The following is a 23,104-nucleotide window of genomic DNA, read 5'->3' on the forward strand; positions in this document are numbered from 1 at the left end:
GTTTCCTTCTGAGGGATGAGAGGAAGAATCTGCTCTTTACCTCACCCCAGCTTCTAGTGGTTGACGGCAATCTTTAGTGTTCCTTGGCCAAATGCAAAGGTATCTTCCCACTTTCTGCCTCCATCTTCTCATGTCATTCTGCCTGCAGGCTTGGTCTGTCTCCAAATTTCTCTTTTATACATATACCTGTTATAATCAATTAGGACCCACCCTAATGACCTCGATTTCAACTTGGTAAAGACCCTATCTCCAAATAAGCTCACCTTCTTATTTACTGTGAGTTAGGACTTCAACATGAGTTTTGGGGCGGGGGGGCACAATTCAATCCATAAGAATATGCCCTATATAGGTCTGTTATCTAAATTTTTGAAAAGGCTCCAGGTTCTAAAGGGGCAAGTGTGAGATGATATTCGAGGGCAAAAGGAGAAAGAACTGAGAGCAGTCAGTAATTTGCCCTCCTTCTATCCTGAAGAATACTCACAGGAAAACTCCCAGACTTCCCCATTTCTTTGTCATGGAGCCTTTGTATACTGCTTTCTGTATGATTCATGATGACCCCAACACTTGAGTGCTTATTATGTGCTTAGAGGTTTGAGGAGCTATATCTCAATCTTCACAATGAAACACTCTGGGTTAGTGTGATTAACTGAGAAACAGAGAAAAATAATTTACCCAAAGTTTTCACAGCTACTAAGTGACAGAACTGGTACTGGAACAGGATAGCAATACCTAATGCTCTAGTCTTTATTTTTACATTTTTTCATGACTATATTGATTTGAACTTTTTACTCCAAATCTTTACCTTAGGGACAACTTGTAGATTTATTTTATTCAACTTTGAGTGACTTATTGCAGTTAACCTTGGGCTAGAACTTGGACCTTCTTTGGCCAAAAGATCCAGATATGGTTTTGGAAAAGTCCTCTAAGGAATATAAACCTTATTGTTCTAATATCTAAAACAAGTGTAGAACGGGATTATAATTATTCAAAATAATGTTGGGTTTTTAAAGGCTCATTAAAAGCTCTTAAGAGAAATAAAGTTTTTATTATTTTAAGGTTTTATTATTTTAAAAGTTTTATTCTGTTTCAAAATGAAAAATAAAAGGGCTGGGGATGTGGCTTATTGGTTAACAGCCCCTGGATTCAATCCTTGGTACCAAAAAAACCCCAAGGGGCGGAAAAAAAAAAAAAAAAAAAAAAAAAAAAAACCTGAATTTTGGCTCATGCAAATCCATTTCCTACTTTAAGAAACAAACGAAATTATTAAAAGGTAAAGGGCATTTCGAAGCCACTCAAATTGAAGTCAACTGAATAAATGCAGCAAAATTAAGCCACAGTTGCAAAATCCTACACCACACTCTCTCATAGATTCTATTCTTATTTTTAAATGTCAACTCATACGCAAAATAGATACAATGCAGACTTTCACCAGGGTCTTGGTCCTAAAGAGGAAGCAACCTATCGTGCATGAGATTTTAGGGGTCCTGGAAAGCGTCCTTTAACTTCTAAATACCTCTCCATCTGTTTGCAGAAGCTGCAGTTCCACAGTCGTGTGGGCCCCTAAAGAGTGGCGATAAGAACACTTGTCCTGCCTGCCCGACAGCTTTGTAAATGGCAAACGGTTTGGAAAACTGTAGAGCGCAGTTCAAAGTCAAAGAGTATTAAAGACGGGACCGACCGCTTGAACTAGGGAAGCCCTGAGTAAACAACGGCTCTTGCAAGTTTTGTCTCTTCCCAGCCCGAAGGCCAACAGGCTCCCAAAACCCCACAAGCCTTCCAGACCCGAGCCAGCGGACACGTCATGCTCCCTGGCACATTCTGATAGGCCTGCTACAAATAGAGTCGCGGCCCTATTGGTTAGCCGGTGTAGTCCGCGCGGGGCTTCCTGGGAGGTGTAGTTCTGGGAGCCTCTGGCGCGGGCGAACCGCGGGTGTGACGTTGGAGACTTCGGCCCAGTGGCCCAGTGAGCCGACTGTGGCGGTAAAGAGGTGGGTGTGTTTGGAGAGGGAGGGATGAGAGTTCGGGTGAACAAAACCTGAAGTGCTCAAAGTTTAAGATGCCCAAGGTTTGCGGATTCGCAGAAAGATACAGACCTACTTCGAATTGGGGCGCAGAGTGTTGGGGGTGGGGAGGCGCCAGGGCCGCGGCCAATCAGGCGCCAGCAACTGTTGCCTAACCCTTGATGCCCCGCCCCTTGTCCTCACTCCAAGAAAAGGGGAGGGGCTTGGTTGTTTCTTGGCTGTTCGGTTGGGTGGGGAAAGAGGGTGTTTGGGTTTCCAGGCTGGCTGTAGTGACTTTGTACTCGCACCCCAGAGGCCTATGGACGTCCGGGTTGTGGGCGGTGGGCTCGGGTCCGGCCGCGCCCTGGCTCGGGGTTGATTGGTCAGTTCCCCCGCCGAGGCGGGGCCAGAGGCGTCACCCCCCCCCACCCCGCCCGCTGCGAGGGTAAGACCTCCGGGATTCCTAGAGAGGACTCGGAAGTGCTCTCGGGGGTGGGATTTGTGGTTTAAGCTTGGACTTGCTTACTTCCGGTGAGGAAGTGTTGGGAAGTGTTGGCTTCTGTGTTCTGCGTTTTCTAAGATTCCTGGTCTTCCAAATCTTGGCTGCGGAGAGTTTGATCTTCCAGGAGAGCTAATCGGGACTGGGGACTTGAGGGGAGGGAGTAGGGCTTTTGTGTCCGGACGGGGGATCCTGTCCCTAACCCTGAGCGGGCTGTCTCTGTGTCTCCGGGGCTGGAGCATTTCCGAGGAATTTAGGTCTATATCTTTATACCATTTCTCTTCCGGACCAATGAAGTCTTCCGTTAGTTTGTCAAGCTCTTATGGCTTGACGGACGGGACCAGTTATGGCCATTTTAATGCTTTTCACTCCTTTTCTGAGTTAAGTTTGACTTGTGGTAGAGAAAAGGAAGGGCTCCATCTGTAATAGTAAGTTTTGTCCCATTATTTATATGAAATGTAAAGTTTTTTTGTCTCTAAAATTGTGTTTTAGGTTGAACCTGATGTGAGATTTTTATGAGTGTTCTTTACGTTTTTTAAATCTTGGAGGTAATCTCTATTAATAATCATTTGATGGAGTGGGGACTGCCTTGCAGTCCACATTTTAAAGTAAATTACTTCGTTGAGCGGTCGTCTTTAGTATGGAACGTCTTTGCCATCTCTGTTTGCTCATAATGATTCCCGATATATATCAGTAGGTTGTACACTACTGAAAGTGCTCATCAGAAGATCGCAAAGAGCAGAAACAGATTGGGTCAGAGTAACACAGCCAGCCTTGAGAGAATTCCCTCTGAGTTGGAATGATAATGACAGAATCCCGGGAAGTTATAGACTTAGACCCTCCAGCTGAAACTTCACAGGAGCAGGAAGACCTTCTAATAGTGAAGGTGGAAGAAGAAGACTGCACCTGGATGCAGGAGTACAATCCGCCACCGTTTGAGACTTTTTACCAGCGCTTCAGGCATTTCCAGTACCATGAGGCATCAGGTCCACGTGAGGCTCTCAGCCAACTCCGGGTGCTCTGCTGTGAGTGGCTGAGGCCCGAGCTGCACACTAAGGAACAGATCCTGGAGCTGCTGGTGCTGGAGCAGTTCCTGACCATCCTGCCCGAAGAGTTCCAGGCCTGGGTGAGAGAACATCATCCTGAAAGTGGAGAAGAGGCTGTGGCTGTGATAGAAAGTATACAGAGAGAACTTGAGGAACGCAGGCAACAGGTGAGTGGAAGAAGTGGCAGGAGCAATGAGGAAGGAAAGAGTTAAGGAGCTGCTAAACGGGTGAGATTCTTAGCCCCGTGGTGCTTCATTCATATTCTTTTGTTCTCCTGGGATTAGGTTCACTGTGGAGATTTCCTGCCACTCCAGCAGAGAGAAGCAATATCCAGTGTGTTAACCTGTAGAAGACAATCAGCGATTTTATTTATTTTTAAGATTGTATTTATTTTTTGAATGACATGATACAAAATCCAAAAAGGTACATAAGGTTGTAATGAAAAGTAAGTTTCCCTCCCACCCCTAATTTCCCAACTGCCTAGTTCTCCTCTCCAGAGGCAGCTGTTGTTACATGAAACTTGTATACCCTTACAGAGATATACCATATCATTTATATTTTAGCATATATGTATATAATGTGCTTTAAAGACACACACAAATGTTTTTAGGCCTATACACTTCTGCCTCTTTCTTTTTTCCTGTATCTTAATTTGTGCAAATACATCTGCCTTGCTCTTTTTATATCCATTGTATGGATGAATCATAATTTATTTAACTCCTGTTCAAGGAGTTTTAGTTGTTCCATTTAAGTTGTTCCTTTAGATTGTTTCTTAATGTTTACTATAACAAACTTTTCTGAAATGAGTATCCTATATATATTTTACTTATATAAATATTAATTGTAGGATGGATACTTTGAAATCAAATTGTTGACTCGGTGGTATGTTTGAAATTTTGATAGCTGTTGAGACTGTCCCCCATAGAGGTTATACCAATTTATATTTCCACCAGAAATGTATGGGATTCCCTCCCCACAGTCTGATAACATAGTGTTATCAAACTTTTTGATTATTATCAGTGTGAAAAATGCAATATTCCATTTCTGTGCCATTTTAATTTGCATTTGTCTTGTCAGTTTAACCATAGTGTGTATTTTTAAGGGTTAATCATATATCATAATCATTTTTTGTTTTTGCAAATTATCCGTTTGTTTCTTACATGTTCCTTACCTGTTAAAAATAATAAGCATTGTGTCTATTATATGATTTGCACATATTATTTTTCCACTGTGTCGTTTGTCTTTGCTTCTGGAGATTTAAGATTTTTATGCAATCAGATTAATTCTCATTTTATGGTTTCTGGGTTTCAGGTCATACTTAAAAAGATGTTTTTCATTACAATATTATGAAACATTTTCTTTTCCACTATTTATGCTTTTAAATGATAACTTCATCTGGAGTTTATTTTTGTGTAGGATGTTTGATGTGGTTACAGTTTGATTTTTTCCTAGGTAGGTTTTTCCCACCAACTTTTAGTAATTTTTTTTTTTTTTTTTTTTTTTTTGGTGCTGGAAACTGAACTCAGGGACTCTGTGCCACTGAGCTACATCCCCAGTCCTTTTCACTCTTTGAGACAGGGTCTCACTAAGTTTCTGAGGCTGGTGTTGAACTTGTAATCCTCCTGTCTTTAGTTTTCTGAGTCATTGGGATTATAGGCTGCACTACTGCATCTTGCTTATAGTAATCTCTTTTTTCTTAACTGACTTAAAATGCCAGCTTTATCACATATCAAATTTCTGCTCGCATTCAGGGTCCTTTTCGGGTCTATTGTATTTTTTTTTAAATCTTCTTTGCTGTTCATGTATTGATATTTTAGTTAGTAAGTGCCAAATGTTTTGGCATCTGATGGGACTACCCTTAATCCTCCAGTTTCTTTTTTTTTTTTTTTCCCTAGTGTTTTCTTTTCCCCTTATGGACTTCAGAATTACTTACTGAGTTTCCACCAATCCAAAAATCCTGTTGGTATTATTGTTGGTGTTCTGTTAAATCAGGGGTTAATTCAGGGAGAACTGATTATTTTATCTTCTTGTCCTTTCCTATTTATAAACTGACCTCATTCCTTTCTCTTGCTGCTAGCCTCATGATCTAAACTTTAATTTCCTTTCTTTTTTTTTTCCCCCCTCTAGCAAAGAAGGAAAAATCTTGGGATCATGTTTATAAGAGTCGAAAGCTAGTTAAAGAATTTCCTTCATTTCTTAGAGCACTGCATTTACGTGTAAGGTATTAGTTCATTGTTCTAACCTTCTGGGTGAGGAATACCTCAGAGTTTCAGAACATCTTTGGGCTCATGGACTGATTTAGTTCCCCCAGCGATTCAGGTAACAGCAGAAGGGTGGCTGCTGACCTACCTGCAGCCAAAGCCTGCAGCTGTCCTGAAGGATTGTCCTGCAGATGGGAATGTTTACAGCTTTCTGTTCCTTATTTCGGACGAAGTACGAAGTAAAGTCTCATGGTGACATTCAGTTATTCCTTTTTTGAACCTAACTTGGGACACTAATGGACAACTTCCATTAGTTGTGTTTTACAGAAATAGATATTGAAAGGCACAGTTTAAAACCAAAAGAATTTTTTTAAATAGAGCATCTACAGCACATATTACATGTTGACCCCTCTCGTTGTGATATGCAGCTAATCAGGGACACAGAGAAAAATCTGTTCTTAGTGGTAGTCAGTAATTTCAGGTCTATAGATGAGATTTTCCCAAGAACCTCCACAGCTCACTTTGCCTTTCCCTTTTCCTGCCTTCTGGCATCCCTAACTTTGTTCCTCAGCTTTATTTCTTACTTCATCTTTACTCTTCTAGTTCCTTTCTCCTGTTCTCAGTGGCCCTCAAGGGCTACTTTGGTTCTTTGGAGCTCAGGTGCCCATTGGCATACTCGGAACCATCTGAACTTTTGTTCTGAGTGGACTCAGGAACACACAAACTTTCAGAGTGGTATTTGCCACAACTATGTTGCAGCTGCCTCTTAATGTAAAACCCATGCTACATTTTGCCAGGAGGGTTTGGAGGGTTAAAATTTAAAGTGCTCTGAAACCTAAGAAAGGGGGAAAGGGAGATAGCAATTCTCAGGTTCCTAGTACCTTTCAGTATACTGGAACTGAGCTGGTACTTTCCCAGAATAGGTAGATTCTTGAGAATGGTTGTGGCAGAGTAATTTGTGTGTACTGTAAGATTGAGCAAGGTCCAAGAGCAGAAAGTTGGAGGCCTGTAGTGCACTGGACAGGAACTAGCTTTAAGTCTTAGTGTTGATCTGTCCAAGTGTGATTTCAAGTGTGCTGTAATGTTCTTTCCAATTTCCTTTCTCTCTTCCCTTCACAAACCTTTACCCACACTGAACTCCTTATGGTTCCTGGATTGTACCAAAGATCCTTTTTTTCTGATTAAAGGTGTTTGCTAAGGTTCTGACTGCCTGGTTCACTTCTCCCTATTTTCCCCTGGCTGCCTTCTTCTCATCTTTTAGGTGTTTACTTGAGATTTTCCTCAGAAAAACCTTCCCTGGCCTCCCAGTCTCATCTGTTCTATTTCATAGCACCATGTTTCTTTCCTTGTGTGACATATACACAACCAGTAATTATCTATTTGTATGTTGACATATTCCTTGAAAGTCTTCTACAACTAGAAGTAAACCATGTTTGTTATACCACTGTATAATTAGTGTCTGACTCATTGTGGATGCACATTAAATACTTGGTAAGGGAACAAGTGAAAATCCAAAGGAATTTTACTGTATTCATTCATAGCCGCTGTATAACTATGCTGATTGACTGTGGTTTTTAGATTGTTGCGTGTCCTGAAGTGCTTCCTCAGAAGATGGTACCACCTGGAGCAGTACAGGAGTCCTTCGATTCCCAGTTCCTGGCCATGGACACCCAGCCTGAACAGGAGCCACAGAAGCCTCATCTTCTGGAGGAAAATGGTGAGGCTCAGCAGTTCAGTGGAACAGACAGGGCTGGTGCATGGGCACCCTGGCCATGTGAGCAGGTGGCATTGTAAGAGTCTGGAGGCTGAATAGCTTCTCTGCAACCAGCAGGGTCTGAGGTTGGGAAACCTGGGATGAAACTGGTATTGAGAGAGCACAGCTTCTAGGATAACTGGGACTATAGCACTTCTATTCAAAAACTGTAGCAGAGGCTTGAGAGTGTGACTCAGTGGTAGAACACATGCTTAGCATGTGTGAAACTCTGGATTCAGTTTCTGGCACCTTCCCCCTGCCAAAAAAAGCTATAACACATGATTATAATGCAGATGATAATAGCTGTAAGTACAGGTACTGTTCAAAGATCTATTGAAGTCTCTTACAGAAGTATCATTGCCAGGCTGGGGATATAGCTCAGTTGGTAGAGTGCTTGCCTTGCAAGCACAAGGCCCTGGGTTCAGTCTCCAGTACTGTAACAACAACAACAAAAAGTAAAAGTATCATTGTCTAGCTGAAGTTTTCCACCTCTGTTTCATAGAGTTAGTTGTCATAACGCTTATGTAAAAGACTCTCCATTTCCCAGTTGTATTCGTTTTTGGCTGCTCATTTGCTTTGAAATCTTATTTGAAGCAGTTTTCCCAACAACCTTTAGAACATTTGTCTTCCTCTTCCCTCCCTTTCTCCCCATCTTAATATTATCTACTTGTATTAGATACATCAAGCAAGAAAAATGAATAGCTGAGTGTCATGTTTATTATGATGTTTGTCCACAAATCCATATTCCCTAATCAGAAACCCTTGCTGTGAGATATATTTTAGAATTCAGAATTTTGCAGATTTACTATGTTAATATGATTTATACCACGTATTATACTAGTAGCAGAAAATATTTTTGCAGTGAAATGTATGCATGTTTACATTAAGTTGATTAAATAGACTCAAAATAGCTTCACGCCAGGTCAGGTTTTGCTGTCAAATTAATTCGATTCCTACCTTAATGAAAAAAAATCCATTTGGAAGTGGGCATGATAGAGCATGTCTGTATTCCCAGACACTTGGGAAGCTGAAGCAGGAGGATTCTTGAACTCATGAGTTCAAGATCAGCCCAGACAACATAGCAAGACCTCATCTGAAAAACAACAAAACAAAATCCTTTGGTATATAGAGTTGGATTTCAGAGTTGTGGATAAGGAATTATATTTCCTCTGTTTGGCCTTAGATTTTCTTCTGTGCTCCTTCAAATGGTGAGGTTTTTCCCTTGATATATTCCACTGCACAAATCTCTTCCAGTTTTCATTCTATGGTGGTAAAACTGCACCAGCAACAACAGCTTTTCTCTATGTAGTTTGTACTTTGTGTAGAAACTGTTCTAAGTACTTTTTAACCTTTAGGACCTCATTTAGCCTTCAGAGTCCTAGGAAAAATAGTCCAATCTGAGGCCAGTACCTTTTTGGTTTTTATATTTTAAGTCCTTTTGTGAATAATTTACATAAGATGCAAAAGATAGTGAGAAACAATCTTTAAGAAATTTTATTGAGAATCAGACCTCTTTGTGTCAAGTACATTTTGGCATAAAAACCTCATATAAAATGAAAGAATACTGTCACACAATACTGTCCTTTTAGCAAAATGGGATGGTCCAAGATCTTGCTGAGAAATACCACATGGTGAAGTCCTTCCTGTTGAAGGATTTCACTGGATGAAAATGTTAATAGTTCATTTTTGAAGTTAGAAATACATTCATCATCGATTTTTTAAAAAAAATTTCAGTTGTCAATGGATCTTTTGTTTAATTTTATTTATTTATATGTGGTGCTGAGTATCCAACCCAGGGCCTCACACATACCAGGCAAGCACTTTACCACTGAGCTACAGCTCCAGCCCCTCATCATTGATTCTTGAGCTTTAAAAAAATGTATATAAGATATTATCATTTGAAGACTCATTCTGAGATTTTCCTTAGAATTTTAGTTCTATCATTATTTTCATTAAAGAGTGCTATTACCTGTCTCTCTGTGTCCTCTTCTGAGTTGCCTAATAATAGTGACTGTCTTCTGCAAATTTCTTCTCTTTGTTGATATGGGCAGCAAATGAAAAATTCTGAATTTTCAACTGTGTCAAATGAAAATATGGGTATAAACAGTCTTTTACCTTCTTGAAGAATAATGCCCAAAGTACTCTTTGGGCAACATAAGTGATAATCTGAGAAAAATGAAGAATGATTTATTTTTCTATTGTGATCCAAAATATTTCCTTTGTATTTCCATTCTCATTATTTTAGTCTTTTGTGGCATTGTTGGGAATAATTAATAATGATCAGTAACAATAAGTTAATTCTTGGGATGATGAAATGATCAGTGTTTGCAGGTATAGCAAAACTAAAGTCACACAGATTCTAAACTATCTTAGATTTGTATAAGTATCCAATGGACCTCTAAACAGTTTTATCCTATTTATAGAAAATAAATTTCCTTTTTGTTCTTCAGAAGACTTAAAAATAATAAATACAGACCTATGCAGTGGTATAGCCTGTAATTGCAGCAATTCGAGGGGCTGAGGCAGGACAACAGGTTCGAGGTACCTTAGCAAGACCCCATCTCAAAAAATAAAAAGGACTGGTGATGTAGCTCAGTGGTAAAGTGCCCCTGGGTTTGATCTCTTACTATAGTAGTAGTGCACTCACTACCCCCACACACAAAGTAAAGTTTTTGAAGGCAAGAATTCTTTATATCTGCCTATTCACATAACACACAGAATAGACCTTATGCATACTTCTTGACTGACTATAAACTAACAATGGAAATTGCCTGAAAGGAGAGACTGTGAACTAAAGCCTTACTAATCTAAATGTAGTCCAAGGAACAGCAGCACTGGCTTCACATGGGAGCTTGTTAGAAATGCAAAATCTCAGGCCCCATTCAGGACTCTTGAGTTAGAATTTGCCTTGTACTGGGATCCCCAGGTGATTTGTTTAAAATCTGTGAATCCTGGACTCCAGGGAATGCTTTGGGCATGGAAGATGTAGAACTCCTGATTATTCTTGGAGATCAATAGGGTCAACCTAAGCAGAGTGGAAAGCATCCTTTACAGGGGAATGGCTAGCAGGGATTACCTTGATCAAAGCAGAAAGTCTGTTTTGGGGAGGGAAGGAGGAAAAAGAGGGTAAATATGGGTGGGACCAGAATGTAGAGGGTCTTGAGAGCCAAGCAGAAGAATTTGATCTAGTGTGGTAGGGGTCATTGTGGATTCATGAGCAAAGGAGGCACATGATGGCATCGAGAACTGAACAGAGATTCTCACTGATACCTTTTTCTCCTCCTTCAGCCCTTCCTGTTCTCCAAGTTCCTTCCCTTCCCCTGAAGGACAGCCAGGAGCTGACAGCCTCACTTCTCTCAGCTGGGTCCCAGGTGAGCTGGAGCCCCTTCGCCATCCGTGAGGACCTGTATCTCTTCTCTGAAGACTAGCCTCCTCGTTCCCAAATCTTTATGAGGAGGTCTGTTTTTTTAATCAGCAACCAGACCCATCTGGGATTGGTATCTTCATTCCCTTTTGTCTTTTTCTCTCTTCCCAATACTTCCCACTCCTCTGTGAAGCAGAATCCCTCCCCTGATTTCTTTCCTTAACGCTCCCAGTTTTTACCCTTGCTCCAGATTTGAACATAGGGACTGGGAATTTAGCAGAGATCTCCTGTTTCAGAAGTTGGTGAAAATTGAAGACGTGACTGATGTGGCTGTGTCCTTCATCCTGGAGGAATGGGGACATTTGGACCAGTCCCAGAAGTCTCTTTATAGGGAAGGCAGGAAGGAGAATTATGGGAGTATTACTTCTATGGGTAAGAATTATTTCACCTGCATGGATTAGGAAATTTTGATTTCGTTACCTTGTAAATAATATTTCCAGCACGCTCGATAAAAATATATATGGCCAGTTGTAGTAGCACAAGCCTGTAATCCCAGATACTTGGGAGGCTGAGGCAGGAGGAACTCAAGGTTGAGGCCAGCCTGGGCAACTTATTGAGACCTTGCCTCAAAATAAAATTAAAAGTAAGAAAAAAAAAAAAAGAAAGGGTGGGGATATAGCTCAGTGGCACAGCACTTGCCTGGCATGCACAAGACCTTGGATTCTATCCCCAGTAGCAAAAAAAAAAAAAAAAAAAAAGAAAGAAAGAAACATTGTATGATGTATGTTTGTATATTTTAGTTGCTGTGGCTTTGCTTTTCTTTTCTTCCTGAGAGTAAATCAACCTCTTTTTTTCCCAATTTAACTTATTCTGGTTATTTCTATCTTAATAGGGGTATAATGGTTCTTGGAGGAATAGTGTTTACCATTCAGCAAATCCCTTTTGCTTTGTTAAAATAAAAAAGAGCTTGCCAGGCATGGTGGTGCACACCTGTAATTCTGTAAACCTAATGCCTATGGAGGCTGAGGCAGGAGCATCTGCAAGTTCGAGGCCAGCCTTGGCAACTTCATGAGATCCTGTCTCAAAAAAATCAAAAATATTTTTTTAAAAAAAGGACTGGGGGCATTGCTCAGTAGTAGAGTGCCCTGAGTTAATCCCTAGTACACTTCGCATGTGCATGCACGCACACACACACATGCACAAGATAGAACTTGAAACTAATAGGTTTGGATTTAAATAAATTTTTGGTAGTTGTATCCTTTGGTAAATTAACAGAATACTTCTGATTTGTGAAAATTTCTCAGACTTTGCAGAATAACTTTTAATGGTTATTATGATACTTCAGTAACATTGTTTCCTTTCCTCTCATATGTGGATGGCTAGTTGTTCACCCCATTACCATCCTCAGACCACTAATTCCTATTTTGTGATGTTTCCCTTGGCATCTACCTTTTACATGTCATATCACCTCTTGTTTTCTGAGGTCCTAGTAACGAGGTTTTGATCCTGAAAACTAACATTCAGTTAACTGTCTGAAGCAGTGATAAAAAGCTCACCACTATTGCAAACATTTCAGAGATTATGACTTTAATCTTCTTTTGAATTCGTTCTTCTAGAAGGATCACTGTGTATCAGGCATATTGGTGGACTTCAGATCAAACACATACAAGGCCAGATTTCTTTTGAGAAATGTTATGTCAATCTACATTGTCTTAAGGATTTTTAGTTCACTCACATGCTTTTACCAGAAAAGATTTAAAACTGATTCCTCTTTTAACATTATTTGGTTGCTGTTGATACTTGTTTGTATTTCCTTTTGATTGATTTATTTGTACCAGTCCTTTGTTCATTAATCTATTGGGATCTTAGTAGTAGTCTTTTATTTCAATGAATTTATATAGTAAAATGTTAGAGTTAATGCCATTTTTTCATTCTCTTTTAATTTCTGATAGCTCATTTGTCTAATTTTCTAATTTGAGTCCATTAGTATTGCTTTATGTTTTTCATAAAGTATTGGTACTTAATGGGTTACAGAGGTTCTTAGCATCGTTCCTGCCTATATCATTCTCCACTTGGTTCTTGATTTGATTTTTTCATCTGATTTCTTTCTCATTATCTTCATTACAGCATCTTTACAGCTTCGGTATACTTTTCCACGTTATAATTAGGTTCAATTTCTGTCTCCTTAACTTCTCTTACAAGACCACATTCGATTATTTTCATGCCTGTGGCTTTCTAAAGTCATAAAGTCAGAATTTTAAAAGATGTCCATCGTGTTTGGAAATGAGATTTTTAAAAATAAATGAATGTATCTTGGAGACAGTAGTTTCCATGGAGTGGATTGGGGAACATAAGACAGTGTTTGTGAAGACTGCAGAGAAGGATTTGAAAAAGCTATTACAGATATAATTCAAGAACATTGTCTCTACAGGGGAAGAGAAAGAGGCCTAATCACTGAAAGAGCACAAGGGTTGAGTGGATAGGTGGTTTTGTACGGAGAAGTTTTAAGCATATTTAAACACTTCTGGGAAAGAACTCATAGGTTAATATGGAGACAAGAGCAGAAATGTGCTGTAGGGAGGACCAGTGAAGGCATGATGAGGTCCAGGGTATAGGAAGGAGGAGGCGCTGACTTTGGCTCAGGGAAGAGCGTTCTCTCCATTGTGAGATGATGGAGGAGGAAAGAAGACGCCACCAGTAAGTTCAGAGATGTGACTGTAGGACATTTAAGGAGTTCTTGGCTGGGTAGCTTTGACTTTCCCTGCAATGGGAGGGAAGTTTACCTGTTGAGAGGTGACAGCACAGGCAGTGTAGGTTAGGTGAGTGATGGAGTAGTGGTTCCAGTGTAGTCGAGAACACTGACTTTTAAAAGGTCATACTACACATAGTAAAAAATTCAAATAGTAAAAATGGATGTAAAGTAAAAAATAAAAAATAAGGCGCCCACTTAGTTTTCCTCACAGAGGCAAAACTATTACTAGATCTGGACATATTCTCTATGTAAATTCATGTAATACTCATAGCACATCATGCACACTATTCCATGTTTTGTTTGTTTTTGTGTATTTGAGATGGGGTCTCACTGTGTCGCTCAGGCTGACCTCAAACTCATATCCTACTTCAGCCTCTCCCGAGTTACTGGGATTATAGGCATATGCCACCATACCTAGCCTCCATTTTTACTCTTCTTAAAATCCAGAGGTGCTTGACCACTGAGCCACATCCCTAACCCATTTTATATTTTATATTGAAATAGGCTTTCACTAAGTTGCTAAGGCTGGCTGTGAACTTGCAGTCCTTCTGCCTCACCCTGTAATCCAGAGCCACTGGGATTACAGGCATGAGCCACTGCACCTGGCCCAGTTTCCATTTTTTTACTACAGTGATACAACTGGAAGTTTATGATGGAAATGTTTTCATATAGCTGCTAAGAACCACAAGTGGGGAAAGGAGCCAGCCTTAGAAAACAACATGCCAAACAGGCCACTGAGGTTGAAGATGATGATTTTGTAAAGTACCAAATATCTGGTTAGATGTGTTCCTCCAAATCCCCACTGCTTACTCAGTAGTCTGGGATTGCATTGAACGTGAACGTGGACAGTTCTATGTTTCATATCTAGACAAGCCAGGGAAATCATCAGAAAGCTTGTCGTGCACACTAAGAAGAGGCTGGGGAAGAGGCGAGAAGCCAGTGTATAAGCCAGTTGGTATAGCAACCTGTGTCATCCCTGTCCCTGGAAAGGGACAGTTGTTAATAGCCCCAAGGAGGTACATGAATTCTGAATTTTTTTTTTTTTCAAATTCACTTCTTCAGAAAGTAAACCATGTATTCATTTGATTTTGGGAACATGAGAGAATTCTAATAAGAATAAAATATATGAGCCAGGTGTGGTGGTGCACACCTGTAATCCCAGCAACTCAGGAGGCTGAGGCTGAAGGATTGCAAGCTCAAAGCCAGACTCAGCAATTTAGCAAGACCATGAGCAATATAGTGAGACCCTGTCTCAAAATAAAAATAAAATGGGCTTGGGAATGTATCTCAGTGGTTAAGCACCTCTGGGTTTAATTCCTGGTACCAAACAAACAAATATGTGATATGAATAAAAGATAAAAAATATTGTGGTACCTGGGATCACCTCACTAGTAAAACGGGAGAGAAAACATATGCGAAGTCTGGTTTGGGGCTTAAGACATAGCTCACGGGTAGATCACTTGCCCAGCATGTGCAAACATGCAAGAATCCTGCATTCACTCTCTATAGTGCCACACACACACACAAAAAAGTCTGGTTTTATGATAGTGTTTTTTGTTTATATGTTTGTTTACACTGTTAAAATGTCCTTAGGAAGATAATTAAGTAAAAATAGCTCTATAGTAAATTAAAATGTCTCCATAGTACAAGAGTTATAACTTCTGACTTTATAAAAAATAGTAACAGTACCTACCTCAAAAGATCATTATAAGGATTAATTATGCCATAAAATTTTAAAATACTCAAGATAGTGCCTGGCTCAAAGCAAGCACTCGATAAGTTAAATGTTAGCTTTTTTGTTTGTTTTGGTACTGAATATTGAACCCAGACGTGCTTTATCATTAAGTTATATCTCCAGTCCCTTGAAAAATTTTGTATTTTGAGACAGTGTCTTGCTTAGTTGCTTAGGCCTTGCTAAGTTGCTGAGGCTGGCCTGAAACTTGCAGTCCTCCTGCCTCAGCCTCTCAGTTGCTGCAATTACAGGTATGTGCCTCTGTGCCTGGCTAAATATTAACTCTTATTACCATTATTATATAATATTGAAGATTCCTTTCACAAGTAGTTTTATTAGAAAATTCTCAATAGACCATGATCTCTCTAGCATTTAAAAAATAATATTCCCTATTTTTTGTTATTTAGTGAAGATTTGTCTTTACCAACTATATTAAACTTCAGTCTTTTGAGTTAAAATATCAGTTGCTGATACAGTTGCACAAGGGAACAAGCCGTAGTCATTTAAACTTGATGTACTTATCAGTGACTACTGTATGTTAACCTAGCTCTTAAAAGTGGTAGGTACTTCTCTGAGTATAGAAAGAATTTCTTTTTTCCTTTAGGCTAATTTCTGCCACACTGAAATCCTTTGTGGATTGGAAACACTAGAAAGTTCATCTTTCTTCTTCAAGCTGTGAATTTACAGGAAGAGGAAAGTGAAGACTGGGTTAGCTGCATAACCCAATGTCAAATCTTTATTAAGACTATTTTACTTAGTAGTGCACAGGTATTCACAAACAGTTCCTCTGTGTATCATACCAAGAAGCTCTCCTCTTCATTAACTTAATATGACTGCTCTCCAGTCTCATTCCTTGGAACCATTCTTGCCAACTCTTCCTTTCCTGCCCTGCTTCAATTTTCTGCTTGAATATTCTTTATCCCATCCCTGTACTGGCAAGTCACTTTACAAAGTCATCATGCATTTCTAGATGTATTGGTTTCACTTAATTATCCAGTGTCCCTTAGTCATTTTCTTCTATTGCAGGGAATAGCTAATCTCTCCATTTTCCTTGTCTTATTTCAGATTATGAGTCTAGAGACAATGATATGGAGCTCATAGTAAAGCAGATTTCCGATGAAGCAGATTCACATTGGATGACACCAGGAAGCACTGAAAGGAATGTACCCCAGAGTCAAGAGTTTGCCGAAGTTAGTGACCTTAAGGGCATGGTACAGAGGTGGCAGGTAAACCCCACTGTGGGGAAATCCAGGCAGAATCCTTCCCAGAAGAGAGATCTTGGTGCCAGCACGGGCATTAACCGCAAGCAGAACACAAACGGCGAGAGGGGCCACAGATGTAACGATTGTGGGAAATTTTTCCTTCAAGCTTCAAACTTTATTCAGCATCGGCGAATCCACACTGGAGAAAAACCATTTAAGTGTGGTGAATGTGGGAAAAGCTATAATCAGCGCGTACACCTTACGCAGCACCAGAGGGTCCACACTGGCGAGAAGCCCTATAAGTGTCAGGTGTGCGGCAAAGCTTTCCGGGTGAGCTCCCATCTTGTGCAGCACCACAGTGTCCACAGTGGAGAGAGGCCCTATGGGTGTAACGAATGTGGGAAGAACTTCGGCCGCCATTCACACCTAATCGAACACCTGAAACGCCACTTCAGAGAGAAATCCCAAAGATGTATGTGTGAGGATTTTGTACTTGGGGAATAAATGGAGGCAAACATTGTTTTATGAACTTGGTACCACAGGATGGATGCGTTGTGATATTGGGAGAGTAGGAAGGGGCAAAGATGATAGTTTATTTCATTCTTGTTTGTACTTGATTGTCAAGTTGACAGGCAAAACCCACTGCCAGATAACTCACCTTTCCCTAGATTTATCTGCGTTCAGCTTTTTGTTTCTTTGGTAATTCCATTTTTTAAACTAATACTGCTGTTGCTTGACTTACGCACACACATTATCTGTGGACTTTTGTTGTAGGAAATGAAGAACTTACATGGTTCTTTCACTGTTTCCCCTTCTTACAATTTAGTCTTTTCACTCATTTTATCTTAAAATGATAACATAATGGTTGTATAGGAATTTTGAAGGAAAGTAGGAGGGAGAAAAAAATCACCCATAATTCCACCATCCTAATCAATAGAACTGTTATTATTTGTTGTGTTTCTTTCTCTATTTTCCATGAGCCTGTTTTACATAGTTGTACTCACAGGGTACAGTTATTAGACATACAGTTTCCATTGTTGCTCAGCCCTCCCATTTATTTTTAACATCATAGTTTACCCAGCTATTCCTTAATAGTTAAACTTCTAAATCTTCTCCTTTGTCCTGATAACTGTATTCTATCTGCGAATTTTCCTATTATTTAGGATTATTTCCTCATTATAGATTCCTAGATATGGAATTAGTAATGAAAAGATAAAAAATATTTCTATGCATCTTCATGCATATCACCAAATTGCTACCTTTTTTTTTTTTTTTTTTTTTAAAGCAGTGGTAGGGAGTGAATCTTGGGCCTTGCTCACACTAAGCAAGCACTCTACCACTGAGCCACATCCCCAGCCTACCCAATTGCTTCTTAAAATAATTTACCATACATGAGTGTTTTAAGTTTTTATGAGGGTATTGAACCTTTTTTTTTTTTTTGATTGGGAACTGAGTCTAGGAATGCTTTACCTCTGAGCTATATCCTCAGACCTCTTTTTAATTTTGAGGCAGGCTGTCTCTTAAGTTGCTCGTCTGGCCTCTAACTTGGGATCCTACTGTTTTAGCCTTTCAGGTTGCTGGGATTATAGCATGTGCCACTGCACACTGTGCGCAGCCTTAAAATATTTTTTTTTAACAAGATGAGTAAGCAGAAGAGTTTTTCTTTTTTCTTTCTCTCTTCTCTCTTTCTTTCTTTCTTTCTTTGTCTGTGTGGTACTGGGGATTGAATCTGGGGATCCTTTACCACTGAGCCCTTGTATTTTTTCCTTTGAGACAGGGTCTCATTAAGTTGCTCAATTTGGCCTTGAACTTGCAGTCCTACTTCAGCCTCCTGAGTTGCTGGTACTATAGGCATGTACCACCACATTTTGTAGTTTTTCCTCTTTTCATTTCTATTGGCATTAAGTATCTACATGCATTCCCCTCTGTTACACCTATTACATCATCTGATTATCTTCTTTTTTCCTGTTCGTTTATTTTTGGTTTTGCAAAAGAATTTATGGCACTTTTTTTTTTTTTTTTTTTTAAGGCAATGACAAAAGAAGTAAGAATGCAAGATTGAATGTTAAGAAGAAAATGGAATTTTCAGAAGCAGATATAGAACTATCAGGAAAAATCCAGAGGAATGCCTCTCAAGTTCAAGGTTTTGGAGAAGGCTATGAACACCAAGGCAAGGCAGATAGAAAGCAGGGAATTGCCATGAAGGAGATATTAGGACAACCCTCTTCAAAGAGGATGAATTGCAGTGAAGTCACCTATGTCCACAAAAAATCCTCTGCAGGAGAGAGACCACACAAATGTAATGAATGTGGAAAGAGCTTTATTCAGAGTGCACATCTCATTCAACATCAGCGAATACACACTGGGGAGAAACCATTTAGGTGTGATGAATGTGGGAAAAGTTACAATCAGCGTGTGCACCTCACTCAACATCAGCGAGTTCACACTGGTGAAAAACCCTATACCTGTCATTTATGTGGGAAAGCATTTAGAGTGAGGTCCCATCTTGTTCAGCATCAGAGCGTGCACAGCGGGGAGAGGCCCTTCAAGTGTAATGAATGTGGAAAAGGCTTTGGGAGACGGTCACACCTTGCTGGACATCTGCGACTACATTCAAGGGAAAAGGCACATCAGTGTCAAGAGTGTGGAGAAATTTTTTTCCAGTATGTTAGCCTAATTGAACATCAAGTGCTCCACATGGGTCAGAAAAATGAAAAAAATGGCATTTGTGAGGAAGCATATAGTTGGAACTTGACAGTGATTGAAGATAAGAAGATTGAGTTACAGGAGCAGCCTTATAAATGTGATATATGTGGAAAAGCTTTTAATTACAGCTCAGACCTTATTCAGCATTACAGAACTCATACCGCTGAGAAAATCCATAAATGTGATATATGTAGAGAAAATGTTGGCCAGTGTTCCCACATAAAACAACATCAAAAAATCTGTTCCAGCACAAAATCCCACCAGTGTAATGAATGTGGAAGAGTCTTCACTTTGAAGTCACATCTTAATCAGCATCAGAGAATCCATACTGGTGAAAAACCCTTTCAATGTAAAGAATGTGGAATGAGTTTCAGTTGGAGTTGCAGCCTCTTTAAACATCTGAGGAGCCATGAGAGGACAGATTCCATAAACAACTTAAGTGTATAGGTGTTTCTGTTGAAAAAACAGCCCAACTTTTGCTGTTTAGCCCAACAGCCTTCTGAAGAGAAAGTTTCCTTAACTACTATAATGAGTGTAGTAATGATGTGGAGCATTTTTCCAGCGTAACCATCAAACCTATGGGTGTGTTGAAATCCTTCAGTTAGAACGCAACTTTAGGAACCTGGAGCATCCACAATAAAGAAATTCCTGTTTGCTTTTCCCGTTGAGAAGCACTTTGATTAGCATCCTCATGCTTGAAAATAGACAAAAAGAACCTCTGAAGACATCCAATGAAGGAAAGCCTTTAGATGATACTATTTGAGACTCAAAAAACTGACACTGGGAAAAGCCTCATGAATGCAGTAGAAATAAGCTTTATTTGTAGTTTCGGCCTTGTTTGACAGTATATCTATTCAGGGAAGAGTGCAGTGAAAGAAAGAACTCTTTAGCATGATATCCATTTTGGTACCTCAGCAATGAATCTTTTCTAGAAATAATTACCCCACCACTAGAATACTCCATTGTTCCCACCTTGAGTATTAAACCCTTTGAAAAGAAATGGATTAAAGGGATCTCTGTTTTGGCAAAATTGGGGCTCAGAGGCTGGATGGGATGTGCTCCTGCTGCCTTATTCAACCTACAACTTTTCCATGAAACACTAACACTAGTTTTGATTCTTCTAGCAAAAAGGTTGGCTAGTAGAGTTTGTGAGGAACAATGCCAGCTAGTCACATCTTATATGGTATGAGAGCAAAACCTTTGGGTGATTGAGAAGACAGGAGAACTATAGACTGGTTTGTATTATTCACAAGGAAAAGGACAGCTAAATCCAAGTTGAATCAAAAACCTTGGTCCAAGCAGTAGGTATGTCAATCCCAGGTACCCTGGGGGTAGACCTCCCCTATAGATAGGGAGATGGCATGGAGAATGAGGTTCAGTTTACACTTCAGCTGGAATGGAAAAACAGTAACAAGGAACAGAAAGGAACTGGTTGGTTAGCTCTGCTGTGTGGGAAGCTCTTGTTAGAAGATGACATGGATAAGAATGTTGACTTGCTCCTGTTTTCCAGAGCGGGCAAGAGCACTTCTGCTGACCTCGCCTGTGCACAGTAAGTGCCCACTAAGTATTAATTAGATGTGTGGTGCAGGTGGTTTATATTATATTATTCACAAGGAAAGTATACTTTGCCACACTGTCACCCACCACCCAGCTGCTCTGTGATTTGGCTGCTAAATGCTCACAGCTTTCCTCCAGATACTAGGGATTTGCCCTCAGAAGATGGGAGCTGCTTCAGTCCAGAAGTTCTCCCCTCTACACCCCTAGCCACTCATTAATTGATTGGGGGTACAAAAGGTGAATCACTTGTCTGAAGGGGAAATACTCTGTGGTGCTGTTTATGCTCCAGAACCTTCTTTGAGGATCAGAGCAGGTCAACTTTATCTAAGCCACATCTATACTTGGCTCTTTTCTTTCACTGTCTTTTCCTTCCCTACTCAAGGGCTTTTCTTGAAGAGCATGCCCTTAATTAGTTACTGACTCTGAATCCTTGTCTCAGGCTGTACTGTAGAGAACTTGAACTTGTTCTGAAACATTTGGTGCCATGAGTGGTCCTAAGGAAGCTGACTAAGAGTGGCTTGTGGAGGCCTGGAGGTGTAACTCAGGGAAAGAGCTCTTGCCTAGCTGGCGTGAGGCCCTGGGTTCAATCCCAAGCACCACCAAATAAAAGGAGTGGCTTGTGGAGTTGGTCACTCACCATGAGGCACTAAGGACACTCTTATTGATGGAGGGTGGAGTGTTGCTAGTCTTGGGCACATAGTACCTCTTCTACCACTGAGATGTTCACTTGTGAACTGGGTGGGAAGGGATGAACTAACTTGTGTAAAGTTTGGAAAAAACAGGAAAATAAGGATTAAAGAATTGGGTGGAATCAGTATTCTTTGGAGAGAGAAATGACAGGGTGACTATCCACCAACCCAAAGTGTGGGGGCTGGGGATATGGCTTAGTGGTAGAGTCTTTGCCAGGCATGCATGAGACCCTGGGTTTGATCCCCAGCACTGCAAAAAGCAAAAACTACAAAGTGTGAGTGTCCAAAGGCCTAGGATTTAAAAAATCCTCATCTGCAAACAGAATTATAGAAGTCCAGGTAAAAGGCTTAATTGAGAATGACAGGACTCAGCAAAGCCTGGATTCAAGACCAAGACAAGTCTAACCAAAGGGGGCTCTGGTGGGGAAGAGGTGGAAAAGATGGGACTCCGGGTAGCTGTACTCATTTAAATCCCTAGATTCCCTTGAACTGCATAAGTGACCCACTAAGATAGCACTTGCCCCTGCTAGATAAAACCAAGATGCCTCGAATGAGGTGGGTGATGTACAAGACAATGCTGACCTTCACAATCTGCTCCAACCTCCCTACTGGTCTCCCAAACAGGTTAGAAGGATCAGCCCAACTGCAGTTGTCAGGCCTGCTAAAGAAGCACAGTGATACCACACTGAAGGAGCTGCAGGTCCTGGTAGCATATGCCGGCAGGATTAGGAGACCGTGCCAGAGAGAGGATCCCAAGAGTGCTGACCAGAGAGGTTAAAGTTGGAATGGGACCATCTGGCATCAAGGTACTCCATGTGTGACAGAACTTAGCAATATGGAGATGAGGCTAATACACTGCTGGGATGATTCTTGAAGGCATGTGACAGCCAGTGGCCCACATTAAATGAAGTGGAGAGGCCATGACTCCTGAACAGAGGGATCATGAATAGATGATCTAGGATGGGACTACCATCACCAGCTGTGTTCCCTAGGAGGGTCTGGGGAGCACTCCTTTTACAAAGGTAATAAAGACCACACTGGTGCTAGGGCTGTCAGTATCACCGAAGCCTAGTAGTAGCTGTCCTCATTTGCTGGGGCTGATAGTAAGAAATGCTCTTAACGCTACTGGGCTCCTTAGTAGCAAAGGGGATGATGGATCCTGAATAGCGAAGCCAATTGGCAGAATGTAACTGTTAGAAACAAAGTGGGCGTAATTACTATAATGGACAGCAAGGCCTGACGGGACAGATGGGAAGCTGACTTCAGGGCTACATGGAGATGGCTAATGAAACAAGCATGTTGCTTAATACAGTTACAAAGAGATAAGAATGAACAGAAGTCTGGAGCCAGCTACTACTCTATTGAAAAGTTATAACCCCCAGCTCAGTTTGTAGGTATAAACCAATTCTTAGAAATCACTGATTAAAGGTGAGTCTAGTTCCTGCCGAGCATGGTGGTGCATACCTGTAATCCCAGCGATTTAGGAGGCTAAAGCAGGAGAATCACAACTTTGAGGCCATCCTTAGCAATTTAGCAAGCCCCATCTCAAAAAATGAAAAGGACAAATTAAAACATATTCTTCCAACAGTGATTCAATAGCATC

General features: G+C 40.5%; 1 protein-coding gene across 13 annotated transcripts in view; it reads left to right on the plus strand.

Annotated features, from left to right (window-relative positions):
• Positions 1-23,104, plus strand: part of LOC306649841 (zinc finger protein with KRAB and SCAN domains 5-like) — a 30,727-nt gene that overhangs the window by 782 nt on the left and 6,841 nt on the right. Inside the window, exons 2-8 of one of the 13 annotated variants that reach the window (XM_079121232.1) lie at positions 1,532-1,988; positions 3,194-3,712; positions 7,325-7,463; positions 10,788-10,870; positions 11,160-11,295; positions 16,413-17,021; positions 18,579-22,195. In XM_079121232.1, the coding sequence (XP_078977358.1) occupies positions 3,299-3,712; positions 7,325-7,463; positions 10,788-10,870; positions 11,160-11,295; positions 16,413-17,021; positions 18,579-19,702 (2,505 nt within the window). In that variant the 5' untranslated portion in view covers positions 1,532-1,988; positions 3,194-3,298 and the 3' untranslated portion in view covers positions 19,703-22,195. Of the gene's footprint in view, positions 1-1,450; positions 1,989-2,024; positions 2,446-2,467; positions 3,713-3,829; positions 3,991-7,324; positions 7,464-10,787; positions 10,871-11,159; positions 11,296-16,412; positions 17,022-18,578; positions 22,196-23,104 lie in introns of those variants that run through there. The other 12 variants (XM_079121231.1, XM_079121233.1, XM_079121234.1 and 9 more) reach the window with 12 other exon arrangements.

Source organism: Sciurus vulgaris (genome assembly GCF_902686455.1).
Source record: "Sciurus vulgaris genome assembly, chromosome: 18".
Taxonomy (NCBI): domain Eukaryota; kingdom Metazoa; phylum Chordata; class Mammalia; order Rodentia; family Sciuridae; genus Sciurus; species Sciurus vulgaris.